Source organism: Fundulus heteroclitus, chromosome 11, assembly GCF_011125445.2.
Source record: "Fundulus heteroclitus isolate FHET01 chromosome 11, MU-UCD_Fhet_4.1, whole genome shotgun sequence".
Lineage (NCBI taxonomy): Eukaryota > Metazoa > Chordata > Actinopteri > Cyprinodontiformes > Fundulidae > Fundulus > Fundulus heteroclitus.
Window position 1 is genome coordinate 3,553,053 of NC_046371.1, and position 15,599 is coordinate 3,568,651.

Consider the following 15,599-nt stretch of genomic DNA (forward strand, 5'->3'; position numbering starts at 1 on the left):
CCAGATGGGCCGGTCTGGGTGATCCAGAACCGGCTGATCTTCTGGGATTTTCACCCATTCACAACAACCTAGAGCATATGTGTCAAACTCAAGGCCCCGCGGGCCGAATCCGGCCCGTCAAGGCGATTTATCCGGCCATCAAGAGCCAAAAAAAGGCATATCATGTCATAAAGTAGAGGCATATATACTTTTAAAGTGTATAAAGTGGCTAAAACTGTGCCTATTGTAGAAAAAGTGGATTTTTTATAACTGTGTAGTAACAGCATCCTGCCACTAGGTGTCAGTTTTCCCACAACACATTAAAACAACCCAGAAATGACCAAAGACAGAAAAAGTGATGCAGAATGATGAGTTTAGAGTGTAACTTACCCAAATATCATATTTTTTTGCAGATAAACCTTTTAAAGACTAAGGGTGCTACTTTTATGTTACTGTGCATTTTCTTTACATTTTTATGTGAACTTGAATGAAATTATGAAATCAAAATTGTCATCTATAGGTTCAACCGGCCCTTTTAATGATTTCATGACGCCAACATGGCCCAATGTAGAAATGAGTTTGACGCCCCTGACCCAGAGAACGTCTAAAGCTATTAAGGAAACAGTAACTAATATGACAGCTGTTAAGCTTTTAAACAGTTATGGCTGCTCCTCGTGGTATAAATGCATGAGGGATGTTTTCTTGGCACTCTTTGGGCCCCTCGGTACCGACACCATTTAAGCATCACAACCTACATTGGTGTTGTTGTGGATCGTGTGCATGCCTTTACGACCATGGTGCACCAATCTTCTGGCATTTACTTCCACCACGTCACAAAGATTTCCTAAACACCACAAGGACTTCATGTTACTCAAAGGTGTCTCTAGTTTCCTGGGATCAGTCCAGCAAAGCGGCTTTAACACCTGCTGGAACAGGAGACGGATGTGAGCCTTAGAGGTAGGGTGAGGAGCTCAAAGTAGAGCCGCTGCTTCTCCGCATAGAGAGGGGTCAGTTGAGGTGCTTTAGACATCTGATGTTTAAACCACTTAAACTGACTCCTTTCAGAGGTTTTCTGGACACGTCCCACTGGGACTATATATGTTTATATATATGTATATCCCGTCTGGGCTGGGAACACCTTAAATTACCCAGAATGAGCTGGAGGATGTTGCTGGGCAGAGAGGGATTTCTGGGGTTCCTTTCTGGACCTGTTGCCTCGGGTTAAGTGAAAGAGAAAGGACGGACGGACTACTGATTAGGTTTAGGGGGGCGATTACTTTTCACAAAGGGTCAGGATGGTTTAGAAACTTTTTTTCCCTTCATATATGAAATCATCATTTAAAAAAAACGTCTTTTTTGTAATTCCCTGAGTTATCTTTGTCTACTTTGCAGGATGTCAGCGAGTTTTCCCACAAACTGCTTGACTGGTTGGAGGACGCATTTCAACTGGCAGCCAATGGAAAGTGAGTCATCAGTTAAAGATGTCAGTGTCAGCCATTTTTATTTTATTTTTTTGTTACTTCCTAATGGCTCAAGTGTCCAAATCTACGTTCAGGAGCGCAGAAGACAAGCAGCAGAACCCACTGGTCCAGCTGTTCTACGGCACCTTCGTGACAGAGAGGCGACATGAAGGTACGCGCTTCATGACTCTTCACGCTCTCCTGGTTCTGGTTCTGGTTCTGTCTCAGTGCATCTGATCTGTGTGGCTGGGTTCAGGCAAGACGCTGTACAACATCGAGCAGTTCGGGCAGTACCCCCTGCAGGTCAACGGCTTCAGCAACCTGGATGAATGCCTGGAAGGCGCCATGGTTGAGAAGGAGATCGAGTCGCTGCACTCGGATCACACCGTCACCTCTGGACGAGAGGTGAGCCGTTCAACAAAATATGAAATGTGCTGTATACTCCCGACTTCCTGCTGAGACCCGCTGTGTCTCGTCTGCTTTGCAGAGGTGGTTCAAGAAACTGCCGCCGGTCCTGACTTTTGAACTTTCTAGATTTGAGTTCAACACTCAGCTCGGGCGTCCGGAGAAGATCCACAAGAAATTAGAGTTTCCACAAATCATTTACATGGACAGGTAAGCAAAAAAAAAAACTTCAAATTCTTCATAAATTTGAAAATCAAGGAATTCAGTTAAACTCGTTTTTGTAGATTTCTCACTCAGAGCAACATAGTTCAAGTGTTTATTTAATTGTTTTTATTTAAAAGTATACTATGCAACCGGTATTGATTTTCCAGCGAGGCTCCCCCCAGAGGGCGAAAGTGAAAGTGAAAGTGAAAGCCGCGGCCGCCTCGCCAACATTAAAAAAAAAATAAAAATAAATAATAATAATAATAATAATAATAATAATAATAAAAAACTTGATATGCTTGCATGTTTATTTGACGTTAACACGCGGTTCTTTGTTGTTGCTTTCGCGCTTGCATATAGTGAATGGCAGGGCAAAAACACATGGAGTTCTCCCCGTAAAGCAAGACCGACTCTCCTGGTCTTGCTCAGACTTCTGAGCCTGTGGTTGCGGGCTGAGGGCTCTTGCTATAGCAAGTACGGTATTTCCCCCACAGACCACCAGGGCGGCCGAGAAAACCTTTGTTCAACCTGAAATGACTCATTTAATCATCCAAAACGGTATGGAACACATTAATTAACTGAAAAATGTTGCATAGTATGCCTTTAAATTGGTCTGGTTTAATTTTCAGTGAGCCAAAATCAACCAAATGAACCAACAGTGTCACTCTGTGTGAAACGGACGAGATAAAATAACTTTTCTGAAGCATTTTAACCAACCGAGATGCACATGGATGTTTTATTACACAGATATCTGCACAAAAACATAGAACGGACCAATGAGAGGAGAGGCGAAGTGAAGAAACTCAAGGAGCAACTCGCCGTCCTTCAGCAGAAACTCGTGTGGTGAGAAATATCCACCTTTAATGAACTTTCTGAACAGAAAAATAAATAAATGTTGCTTTTACTGACAGTGATGAGAATCTGGCTCACTGTGTGTCTAAAGAGAAACAAGAAGTATGATGAGGTGTAAAAACATGAGATCTAACCGAATATGAAAGGCCAAGCAACAGACCATCGTAACTCGTTATCTAATTGTCTTTTGTCTCTTGTCAAAGTTATAAAAACTACGGCTCAGGACCGGTGAAGTACCCTCTGGCCGACATGCTTCAGTTCGTTCTGGAGTTCGCCACCACCAAACCCTCCAGCGTGTCCCCAGCCGAAGACCCGCGACTCGCCACGTCTTCACCGCCTCCTGCGAGCCACCCTCTCTCCGAGGCCACGGCCAAAGACAGCAGGTGCGTCGGCCTTCTCCTCCGTGCACAAACGCAGACGTACGTCGTCCTCCGGGTTAACATTAAGATGTTGTTCCCACCAGTGAACCCGGAGATAAAGATCCGTCAGAGGGTCTGCCCTCCAGCGTCTCCAGCTGCCAGCAGACGCCCATTTACAAGCCCTTCACCCAGTGTAAGCTCCCCTCTGACTGCCCGCCACACCCGGCGCCTCACAGCGCCACCGAGGAAGAGCTGCACTTCGTTAAGGCCTGCCTGCGGCGCTGGAGGGCCGAAGTGGAGCACGACATAAACGGTACTCGCGATGTTCACAGTGCAGCTGTCACGCTTTGTCCTGAGTGGCATAAGAAGCGAGCGGGACATAGAGAGAAATAAGGTTGAATGTTTCCAAGAGTTTCAGCTAAATGTGGCTAAATGTTCCTCTCTAGCTGATGCGACAAATTATTTCCAGCCTTTAGTGAAAATGGACCCGGTCTGTGTCTTTAAGTTCTGACTGATGTTATTTTACAAAAATAGAAATATGATGAAAAGGATCAATATTTATTGTTCCCCATTTCAGAAAGTGAAAGTTATACACTGCAAAAATGAAACCAAAAATAAGTTGAATTTTCTTAAACTGAGTGTCCTTGATTTGAGCACGCAAATAAGACTATTTGCCAATCAAATAAGATTGTTGCACTTAAAATAGGAACAACTCATCTCCAGCATCATATTTCAAGTGCAGGATGTCTAATTATCTTATTTTAGGGGTCAAAATACTCATTCCATTGGCAGATCCTCTTATTTACCTGCTCAAATCTAGGACAAAAACACTAAGTTCAAGAAAATGTGACTTATTATTAGTGCCGTTTTTACAGTGTATATTAAATACATAAGTTTGACCGGGTTTCCAAATACGGTTTAAAAAGAAATATCAGACTCCTGAACAGTATGTTCACTTCTCTGCACTCAGTACCGGGTCTGGACTCATTGTGCTTACATTCCTGCATCAATGCTGCGTGGCATGAAGGAGGTCAGCCTGTGGTTCTGCTGGCAGTCCGGGTTGCTCTCCTCCCAGCCTTCAGGTCATCTGCATCGTTGGTTCTGGTGTCTCTCATCGTCCTCTGGACAATGCTCCGTAGATTCTCCACGAGGTTCTGGTCGCACCACCATGGTGATTGGACCAGCTTTTGGTGCCTTGGACAGTGTGGGTACCAAGCCCTGCTGGTCGGCATGTTAATAAAACTCCCGGTAGATGGTTCTGTTGACTGTGGCCTTCAGAAAACCCAGTGGACCAGGATCCATCAAATGAATTAATTACCTCCTTAGATGCTGAGGAGGTTCTGAGGTTCTGATAATTTGTTGAAGCAAAGACGCATAAAAACGTTGCAGGACACCGGACCTCGTTTGACACGCCTGATCTGGATGCTTTGCAGGTGTTTTGGGTTAATTGGCCAATTAGGGTGTGACGCCATGAGCTTCCTATATCAAAAGATTTTCACAAGGTTTTTCATTCTCAGTGGGCAATAATCATAATAATAATAATCAAGCTGCTTGGAGAGACTTGATGCAACCTGCTGGGTTTCCTTAGAGAGGAAAGTTTCTGACCAACCTGGAGGATCTGATGGAGTCTGACTTTATAAAGAGCCTTAAGATGACGTGTTGTGAATTGGCGAGATATGAATAAAATTTAATTTAATAAAAAAAAAAACAAGAAATAAAGGCTTGAAATATTTCCCTCTATATGTAATAACTCTATATAATATATGAGTTTCACTGTGTGAAATAAGGGACGAAGGTTATTATAAACTATTTTCATGATATTCTCATTTCTGAGCCAAACGTCTGAAGCAATAATTTCATTGTTTATCAGAGGGAGAGTTTTGTAAAGTCTGTATTCGGTCTGGGTTTGTGTTACTTTTTCTCTTACAGAGTTAAAGACCACCATAGACAAGCTCACTCAGACGCTGGAAGGCATGTACTCAGACAACAGTCTCTGCCAGGTAAGATGTGCTTTTCACCTGCGCAGTGGTTTCTAAATGTTTCCACACCACCTGAACTGTTTTAACGTTCCGTCAAGTTGCAACCTCAAACTCTATAACTCTATCTCACTGGTAGCAAAAAGAAAATTATCTGTAGTTTTTAAAGTTTTTTTTTAAATAATACTAATAATGACTTTACTTATGTGTTGGGCCCAATTTAACTGATGACTATAGGGGTGAAAAGAGCCAAATTTGAGACCTAAATTCATTTTAGAATCAGTGACTTAAAAGATTTATGCTCAAAGATGCTTTCCAGTCTGTTGAAGATGGAGCGATTTTGCAAAATCTTGACTCTCTGAATAGAAACGCATGCTATGGCTGCACAATACGATGCATTTATGATGTCACTACAATATATACGTGTATGTAATGGTAAAATTGGAATATAAAAAAAAAATAAAAATAAAACACCTGTTGTTATCGCTCTGCTTCACAATTTACTGACTACTTTCTGTTGGTCATTTACGTAAAATCTTAATAAAATACACAGAGGTTTGTGGTTTGCGACAGTGGTCATAAGCCAATGTTTAAAGACATTAATCCCAATCCGATAGGTGCCCTACAGACTGCATGCGGTGCTCGTTCACGAAGGTCAGGCGTCGGCGGGTCATTACTGGGCGTACATCTACGACCACGCCAACCGCCGCTGGATGAAGTACAACGACGTCAGCATCACCGAGTCCTCGTGGGAGGAGCTGGAGAGAGACTCGTTTGGCGGGATGACCAACGCCAGCGCGTACTGCCTGATGTACATCGACGACCGGCTGCCCCAGCTGATCACAGGTACACAAACAGCATGATTTACATCGCTCGAAATGCAGATTTTATTTAAAGCAGCTCCCCCGTTCAGAATCTGATCGTCAAATGAATCAAATATGATGTCTGCCACCTCAGGTGAATATAAGATGCTTTGACCTTTTACTGCAGTAGCATTATCTCGCTACATTTCTACGGATCCAACTTTTGAGTTTATTCAGTGGGAGAAAAAGTCAAACAGTGAGAAGTACACGTAGAAATTAATCGATGCCACATATGTTGGCACTTCTGGCAGCAGGACAGCGCCTAGTCTTCCCAGACAAGGTCTCACTGAGTCTACGTCTGTATAGAGACGGATCTTTGATCCATCTCCAGATGGACCAGAGTCCTGGGACATCCCTGATGCTCTCGGCTCCTCAGCTCATCCACCAGGTTTTCTACACTGGTCTGAGGACTGAGACGTTCATGGAAAGTTAGGTTCAGGTCTGGTGATCCATTCCTTTGTTTAGCTGGATCTTATCTGACCTGACGACCCATTTCCAGTTTTCTGGCTGGGGAAGTTCACTGGATGACAACGTCATGCACTCTAACAAGGTTCCCACACTTTTGAAAACCGTTTATTTATATATTGTCAAATTCACAACAAATGGCTGCAGCAATCTCTCCTCCTGAGCAACCATGGGGCGACAGTAGGAAGGAACGACCACTCAAGGAAGAAAGCTCCAGCAGATCCCGGCTCTGTATGAGCGCTCATCTGCTGCCAATCACTGCAGCTTTGAGAAGATGGATCAGACACACACAGTGGACACATAAACAACGACGCATGCATGGGATGCTTTCCCACTTATTCACCTTTGTTAAAGGTACATAGCCATTTAATTTGTTTATTAAATCAGACCAAAAACCATTTAATCATGATAAAATAAGGTTATATACACCAAGCCGCCATCTGAATAGTGTTTAGATGGTCCTTTTTGAGCTGAAAGATAATTTGCTGTCAGGCGCGATTAACAAATATAAACAGACGTGGCGCCATCTAGTGGCATTATTGCAGAACTATCATAAAGCCGGTTTGCTTAATTAATAAATCATTTATAAATAAATAATGCCGGACCGAGCGTGACCCTCTGCAATGCCTCACAACAAAGCAGCAGCTCACCGTGATCAAAGACTGTTATTAATTAAATAAACCGACCTACAACAACTTTAAGAGCCTCATATCAGAACATCTGAGCCTCGGCAGGTTTAACGTCCGCTTCAGTGAACACCAACGTTCAGACTGGATTCCCACAGACATTCCAGGTTTTCCCTCTTAGAATCATATATTTTGCGTTTTTTTCACTGGATCTTGGACCTTTCTTCATTGTTTCACTGGGAGATGCTAATAGCCGTTAGCCACTTCCTTGTTTTTCCCCTGCTGCGCATGCGCAGTACGTACTTCTGTTATAATCGTAAATAAACACAAAAGGTTTTATTAACAAATTGAGCAAGAAAAAAGCATAAAACACCAAAATAACAATTAATACACCAACAGGATGTGATAATCTTTCATAAAAACCCAAAGTGATGCACTGACGTATAAATAAATAAAAAAAATTTAAGATAAGCTAAGAGAAACAAGCCTCTGTGGTTTTGCTAAAAACATTTTCTAACATGAGATCTTTTCCCCCACTAAATAAATGCAGTCACATCAAGTAATTAGTTTTTTTAATTTTCTTAAACTTCCAGTGTGGGGTCACACTACAGCAATAAAAGATGAATTTCAACCGCTGTCTCCTCAGAGTGAGCAAAACAAATTATTTTTACAGTCATAGCCTCCATGTAGGCCTGCTTTGGCTTCATTTCATAACTGATTTGTTGTATAAAGAATTGAAAATGTGTAAAATCAGCTCCGTTTGTCATATTGGCACCTGTGTGCTGATAACAAAATGTATTTGGGAAATTGTAAAAGATGATTATATAATTCTTGAAAAAACAGAAATTATTTGGCATGAATTTGGAGTAAAAGCCTTCAGATTGGGATCAGGAGAGTTTCAGTGCCACACATTCCCAAACCTTGTATCATAGACATAGACATAGACGGCTTTATTTGTCATTTTGTATGCACAATGTGCGTACAGAACGAAATTTCGTTTGCATACAGCTTGAAAAATCACAGTAAATTGCACTAATTTTCAGGGTAAAGATGCAGCAGCGATTTATGTAAACAATTTGAAATATAAAACAATGTAATAATGTAAACAATGCATGGGAAATAGACAGTGCGCTAAATGTTGCTAAATTAATGCTAAATTAACAAAAAGAGTAGTTCATTTTTAGCTTAGACATGTGTGGTAAATGCAGATGTTTATTAATATTGTCAGAGAGATGCTCACTGGGTCACATGAGAGTATCAGAATATAAAATGTAATGATAATTCCCAGCTGGACTTAAATTTTAGGTACTGTAGTCTAGAAAAATACATAAATATCAGCTGCAGTGCAGCAGTGAGGGAGTTTAATTATTTATAGCGACTTTAAGGATTAGTAGAAGGAAAACCGAATAGGTTTGTTGAGGGAACCTTCCATCTAACCTTATGCTCGCTCCACCCAGAAGACACAGATGATGAGACGGGCCAGGTGCTCCACGGCATGGACTCCCTGCCGGCCGCCCTCAGACGCTACGTCCAGGAGGACAACCGCTGGTTCCAGCAGGAGCTCAGCGAGTGGGAGGAGCAGTTCTGCCAGACCGCCACCCCGCAGGAAGAGTCCGCGACCGCCGCGGGGCCGCCAAGCTCCGGCGTGGAGAGTCCGCAGCAGACCGCCGTCGAGCCGGCGCCGCAGTCTGGACCTTCACCTGAAGAGCCGGACCAAGGAGCAGCTTTAGAGCCGCGGTCAGGTTCAGAGGAGGAGACTGCAGACGGTGATGCCAGAGAGACGCCTGAAGGTGCGTATAAAGTCCAAGTTAAGAGGAGCTGAGACCTCGCTTTAGTTGGTACGCTGTGGTTGTAACAGGTTTGACTCCTTCAGAACTGCCTCAGTTCATGAGGGCAGCCGGGTCGGTCCGCTTTGACTGGATAGCATCACACGGTTGGCGTAGATGGTAACTTTAAATAGTCTATCCATTCACCTCTGACGTGAACCGGACCATGTTCTGTAAATCTATGGGATATTTCTGGGTGAAAAGCCCAGCAGATCAGAGGTTTTTGGAAAAAAACTCAGATCAGCCACGTTCAGAGTCACTTAAATGTCATTTCTTCCTCCTTCTGATGCTCAGTTCGGACTTCAAGAAGTCGTAGATGATAAAAACAATGATAAATGATAAAAACAGATACGGTTAAAAATAAAATGTTACTGCAGACTTTGCTAAACTTCGTTTTTCTCTTGAGTATTTGTCTATTAACACAATGCATGAAGGTCCCTAACAGTGCGTCTCATGGATATTTTTGAAAAAAATACAAAATGCAGTTTTGACAAGATTCATTAATTTGGGCAAAAAGAAAACAGCTATCAAATCTGCCGCTGTGAGGGAAAAAAAAGTAATCACCCCCTTGTTTAATAATGAATTAACTTTTTAACTTCATTTTGGGGAAATTAACTGATTTCACTTGCCTGATTACTGCCAGATCCGTGGAATATAGACATCAATAAAAAAAATAACCTGTCTGACCACCTGAAGCAGAATAAAGATTTAAAAAAAGATTTAAAAATGTCCCCTGAACTGTAGAAATTCAGAAACAATAAGAGAAATGAAGTCACTAAGATCTAGCATTTTGGAAAGAGTCCATGGGAGAGAATCAAGGCTGACCCACAAAAAGTAACACAAAAGCTTATCTTGCTTTTACCAAAAAAGATCCTGACGATCTCCAAGACTTTTGGGACAGAAGTGGACCTTTTTGGAGGTTTTAGTCCCGTTACATCTGGTCTAAAATGAACAACCATCATTTCTGTTCACGTCTGAAAGAAACAAAACAAAAAGGCAATCAAAGGTTTTGGAGTGGCCTAGTCAAAGCCTACACTTAAATCTGATTGACATGTTGTGTTATGACCTTAAAGCCCCTTAAATTCGTGTAGTGCAGCTGAATTTAAACAGTTTAAACAAAGAGTGGGCCATAATTCCTCCACAGGGACGTATGGGGGTAAAATACCTTTACTACATAGAGGCAGCCTGGCTTGGTTTGCTGTTTTTATGCAAATGAAGTCACCATTTACAACCTATATTTTATATTTACTGAAGTCATCTTTGCTCTTTATTAAGATATGTTTGATGCTCTGAAACATCACAACAAAGCAAAAGCAGAAGAAACATGTAAGGGGGAGTGAATACTTTTCCACCAGCATTTTATTTATTGACAAGATCTGTTTTCTCCTTATTGTATGAGACTCGTTTATGTCGGTCTGACAGTGAACTTTGCCAGCGGCAGCATATCGGGTCTAGCCTCTGTCCGTCTCGTTCAGCAGCCGAGGATTCGGAGCTGTCGCCTCCATCGGCGAGTCCTGATGTCCAAGCAGACGCCACCGACAGTCCCGCTGTCAGCGACACCCTGGAGCCGGGCCCAAACCCAGCGGAGCTGCAGAGTCAGGTGGGAAAGTCCCCCCCTCACCCCACAACCCTACTCATATTATCCCTGTGTGATAAGTGGGTCAACAGTTCTGGGTCACAGAAATAAGTGTCTGAGTCCAGGATCCGTTTGGGCGGTTCTGTAGATCACAGTCATTTTCAGTTCTGTTTAGACCAGGGGTGTCAAACTCATTTTGGTCGAGGGGCCGCATTCAGCTTAATCTGATCTCGAGAGGGCCACACGAGTTAACTCATTGCAAGATTAAATAGAACTGATAAATGTGAACATGTCGTTGATTTTCATATTAAACGAATTTCACTTTTACACAATATATTATGAATAACCTCAGCGTTTTTAAGAAAAGTAAACGATACTTTTACTCAGTTAAACATTTACTTGTGCATTATGCATAAGAACTGATCACAGTGATTATACAATGTTGAAAAACATTTATTCACATTTTTTGGAACTTAAAAACACTGTCCTGCATGACAAAATACATCAAATAGATAAAAATTAAGAATTGATTTAAAATCAATTTTCCACATCTGAAGCTCAGTGCTACCATCTGATGATTAAACCACAGCGCCCCTCGTGGACAATATAGGAACTGCAGATTTTCAGTAATTGTTTTATCATTCTCTTCCTTTTTATCTCCTATTTATTTCACCTTTTCTTTTGTTCTTCTTTTTCTTCCTTTCCTCTTCTACTTTCCCATTGTAGTGTCCATATCATTTGAGATATTCCCCGCATGAATCATAATAAAACTATTCACATTCATAAATCAGGCGGAGCACTATGGCAAAAGCAGTTCTGCTCCATATGTGAAAGTCAAATCTGATGAGCTGTTTTTGGCATTAAGACAACAATTCTTATTGCCACATTGCCAGACAGGACACTGGGGAAAAAATAAAGAAAAAAAATATATCTACAGTTTTTTTTGTTGAATAATGATAATGCATTTAGCCACCGGGCCGGACTAAATTGTTCGGCGGGCCGAAACCGGCCCGCGGGCCGTATGTTTGACACCCCTGGTTTAGAGGCATATTTTTTATGTTTCACATGAACATCTCAGTTGCTCAACTCTATTTGTCATCATAAATAAAGTTAATAGATGTACGATTTTGTTCCTTATGTCCTTCTCAGACCCGTGGCTTGGATACGGACCTCGGTTATCCGCCGCCGTCTGAGCTCCATGTGCGTGGGGAGGTAGCGGCCCTGACCTCCGACCCTCCAGATGAGGCCGAAGCTTCTGGGGAGGCTCCTGGACACGGAGCAGACTTGGGAGACAAGGAGCAGCAGGAGCAGCAGGAGGAGGAGGAGGAGGAGGAAGAGGAGGCTCCAGCCAGGCAGAGGCAGCCTGAGAACGAGGTCTCAGAGGTGGAGATCCCCAACGTGGGCAGGATCATGGTGAGGGCGGATGCTGATGGATACAATGAGGAGGTAAGGAATGACCGCAGTGTGGAAAGTAACACCACGTAGGTCCACATGTAAGCCTAAACATTTTAAAGAATATTAATATATGCCTGTAATGTTACAGCCCCGCATGGTAAGGACAATGGATGGATTGACATTAATGTTGCAGAAGAAAAGGACATAAAACCTCATTGGTCCTAAAATAACAATCATTACATCATAATTTTCTCTCAGTTTCTAACAGGGGCTTTTAAAAGTGTTTAAAATGTTCAAATGTTATACCAGAGTCATCCACTGCTGCTTCTATTGTTGTTTTTGTGAAAGACAAAGAAATAAAACACTTAAAATTACCTGACCTGAGCACCGTTAAACTAAGATCTTTGATTTGAGGGTTGCTGAATTTGTTAATATATGTACTGATATTAAAGCTTTAGTCAGCTCTTTATCATTTTTAGCCAATATCATTAAGAGTCATTGTGGCAGCCATGGTAAGATAAGATAAGATAAGATAAGATAAGATAAGATAGACTTTATTGATCTCACAGTGGAAAAATTCAGTACAAGCTACATTTTAAGTAAGGAGCAATTCCTCATACAGGCAGATTCACAAAGTCAAAATGCTGTTTCTATTATATAAGATGATCACAACCTAAAGGACTTTTATAGACTTTCACTAATACTGTGGAGGAATTTTGTTTGACTTGTTTTCATTCAGCATCTTTAAATCCGAAACCAGCTCAGGAATAATTTGCTCTGGTTTCATTTTCCAAGTCAAAAACGAAAACCTGAGATTGTGATGTGTGTCTCACTCTGTCGCTGCATGTAAATCTTGACGTCGTCGTCTGCCTCACCGTATCCTCTCCCAGATGATGCTCACCCCGGCGATGCAAGGTGTCATCCTGGCCATAGCCAAGGCCAGACAAACGTTTGACAAAGAAGGCCCCGAGGCGGGCCTCATCAGGGTAAGACAGTCTGAGCTCATTCCAGCCTCAATGCATCAAATTACAACGTGAATTAGAGTTTACAGTAGGGGTGTGCAAAATAATCGGCATGACGATGCATCGCGATTCTAATTTTCGCAATCTACTGCATCGATTCTTGATGGCAAGTATCGATTATTAATTTTAAAAAAATGTATAAATAAAATTGCATGAATGGTTGGCGAACATCAGCGAAAAACAAGTGGAATACAACTTAATCAGTTTAAAGGACCACTGAGGCCATGTAAACGACACTGATTATCCTTATTTAGTTATTTTAAGTTTTATAAATCCTAAGCACTTTTTGTCAGTGTGTCCACTCCAGTAATAGTAATATCTGTGTCCAGTAACAGTAATATTAGTTTTCATGGCAATACCTCCAAAAGTTGTTTTAATAAATACAGTTATGTATGAATTCAGTTGCTTTCAGTTATGTATCAATTGAAGACACTATCCAGATCATACACAGCCAGTCAGCCACTGGTAATGCCTGTATTTTTTTCTAACAGTGTTCAGTGAAAATATCGCAATGCATCGCAATAATTCAAGTATCTCGATGCACTGTGATAGAATCGGATCGTGGCATGTGAATCGTGATTCGAATCGAATCATGACTTCTTTGGCAATACCCACCCCTAGTTTACAGTCACGTCAGGACAGGCACAGCACATTCTCTAATTACAGTCGTGTTATTTCTTCACTCAAAGCTGATAACAAGCGTTCTGAGGGACGTGTTGCACATCACGGCGTTTTAATGTTTTTTCACATTTATATTTATGAAGTATCTGTAGGAACAGGCATGCAATAAGCCCTCCATTAAACTCTCCATCGAGCTTTAAACATAACGATGATAACAAATTATTGCAGTAAACCGCTGAGCATCAGGAGCCGTCACATCCAGTCGATGTTTGCTTTACATCAAATCTCTCCTTGTGTTTAGAGATTTTCTATCTAACTTCTCCTCTGCTGCCACAGGCCTTCCATGAGGAGTACTCCCGCCTGCACGAGCTCTCCCAGGAGGAGATCACGCCCCAGGAGGACGCGCGTCTGCAGCACGCTCTGGTTTACTTCTTTCAGAACAAGGCGCCCAAGCGCGTCATCGAGAGGACGCTGCTGGAGCAGTTTACAGACCGCAACCTCAGCTTTGACGAAAGGTGTGATGGCGGCCCCCGTGGGTTCGGTCATGAGATGGCTCTGCAATTTAAAAAATAAAATAATATAACACACCTAAATCTCTAATAAGGGATGATCCTCTCTTTTTAGAGAGCGAATACCGGTTTTAAATGTTTTTCTAATGTGCAGCAGCGCCTCATAACTGAGAGGGTGCCGCCAGCGTCGCTCTTCTGCCACCTAGTGTCCAAAGCAGAGAACTGCTGGATGTGAGAATGTCTTAACGGCGCCGGTAAACCTCTGCTTTCCTTGTGTGTGTGCAGGGCCATCAGCATCATGAGGGAAGCCCGGGCCAAGCTTCGCCTCATCAAGCCAGAAGACATGGACATGGAGGAATACATGGTACTGTCGGGTTTGTCCAGTTCTGTTAGTTAAACCCAATTTATACCTCCTTGGTATAAATTTATCCTGTCAGGAACCGCCAATCAATGTTTGTGATGTGAATCTGGGAAAAATTATGGGAATTTCAGCCATTATGTGAGATAAAATGGCAGGAAAAAAATTACTAACTTCAGTGCTGTGAAAATGTATTTGCTCCCTTACAGATTTCTTCTGTTTTTGTCACATTTATTATTTCAGATCATCCAACAAATGTTTGTATCAGATATTACCTACAGCTTTGGTTTAGGTAGCTTTTTTTTTTTTTGATAAACAAAATTATGATTTTTTTGTATGTTTCTCTGTTATTGACATTTGTTTTATGAGTTTAAACATTCAAGAATAAATCTGTAAGGGGCTCAATACACAGTGATTGATGATCATAGGTCAAATTAGAAATTTTGCAAGTAAGAGTTGTGAGATTTCTGTGTACAAGGGTTTGATATTTTAACAATTTGAGTGTGCAAATGCCTAATCTTGTTAGTTTATTTAAATCCTTAATAGAGTATTTAAGGCCTCTGACCTTCAGTTAAAATGAGAGCTATGTACCGTGTGTTCCAGGATAAAAAGACAGCTAAAGAGATGTGGAAATTGTTTTAACTGTTCTATACCATTTTAACTATATTGTTAATATGCAATGATTTAAGATTGCTGAAAAGGGGTTAATACTGCTATTTTATTTTCAGCTGTAGCTGGCATCCAGTAGCTTTCTCTTCAGAGATCATAAAACTGTGCATACTGAAGCACAGCCTGTAAATCTGCTGTAAAACGCGACAAAGAGGATTTTTACATTCAAACACCAACTAAAACTAGAACTACAGAATGTATCTACCTACTGTTTACTAACGCTGTAAAAGAAGAGGCAAACTAAACAGTTGTTGGTTACTGGCTCTGTGTTTTCTTCCAGCTGTGGCATGACGCCTACAGGGACTTCAGGACGGTGTTTGTCTATTTGCTGACCGGGCTCGAGCACTACCAGCACGGAAAGTAAGAGACATCTATGCTCCGACATGGCGGTGGCAGCATCATGCTGTGGGAATATTATTTTAGGGAGGGGATGG

At 41.8% G+C, this 15,599-nt stretch overlaps 1 protein-coding gene across 3 annotated transcripts in view; it reads left to right on the forward strand.

The window, feature by feature from the left end:
* usp28 (ubiquitin specific peptidase 28) overlaps positions 1–15,599 on the forward strand; it is a 35,168-nt gene that overhangs the window by 14,496 nt on the left and 5,073 nt on the right. Inside the window, exons 8-23 of one of the 3 annotated variants that reach the window (XM_021318555.2) lie at positions 1,372–1,442; positions 1,535–1,611; positions 1,696–1,844; positions 1,927–2,054; positions 2,796–2,891; positions 3,104–3,283; positions 3,364–3,572; positions 5,189–5,259; positions 5,853–6,081; positions 8,647–8,979; positions 10,491–10,615; positions 11,741–12,037; positions 12,877–12,972; positions 13,966–14,144; positions 14,424–14,502; positions 15,446–15,525. In XM_021318555.2, coding sequence (XP_021174230.2) covers positions 1,372–1,442; positions 1,535–1,611; positions 1,696–1,844; positions 1,927–2,054; positions 2,796–2,891; positions 3,104–3,283; positions 3,364–3,572; positions 5,189–5,259; positions 5,853–6,081; positions 8,647–8,979; positions 10,491–10,615; positions 11,741–12,037; positions 12,877–12,972; positions 13,966–14,144; positions 14,424–14,502; positions 15,446–15,525 — 2,399 coding nt within the window. The remainder of the gene's footprint in view (positions 1–1,371; positions 1,443–1,534; positions 1,612–1,695; positions 1,845–1,926; positions 2,055–2,795; positions 2,892–3,103; positions 3,284–3,363; positions 3,573–5,188; positions 5,260–5,852; positions 6,082–8,646; positions 8,980–10,490; positions 10,616–11,740; positions 12,038–12,876; positions 12,973–13,965; positions 14,145–14,423; positions 14,503–15,445; positions 15,526–15,599) is intronic. The other 2 variants (XM_036142740.1, XM_036142741.1) reach the window with 2 other exon arrangements.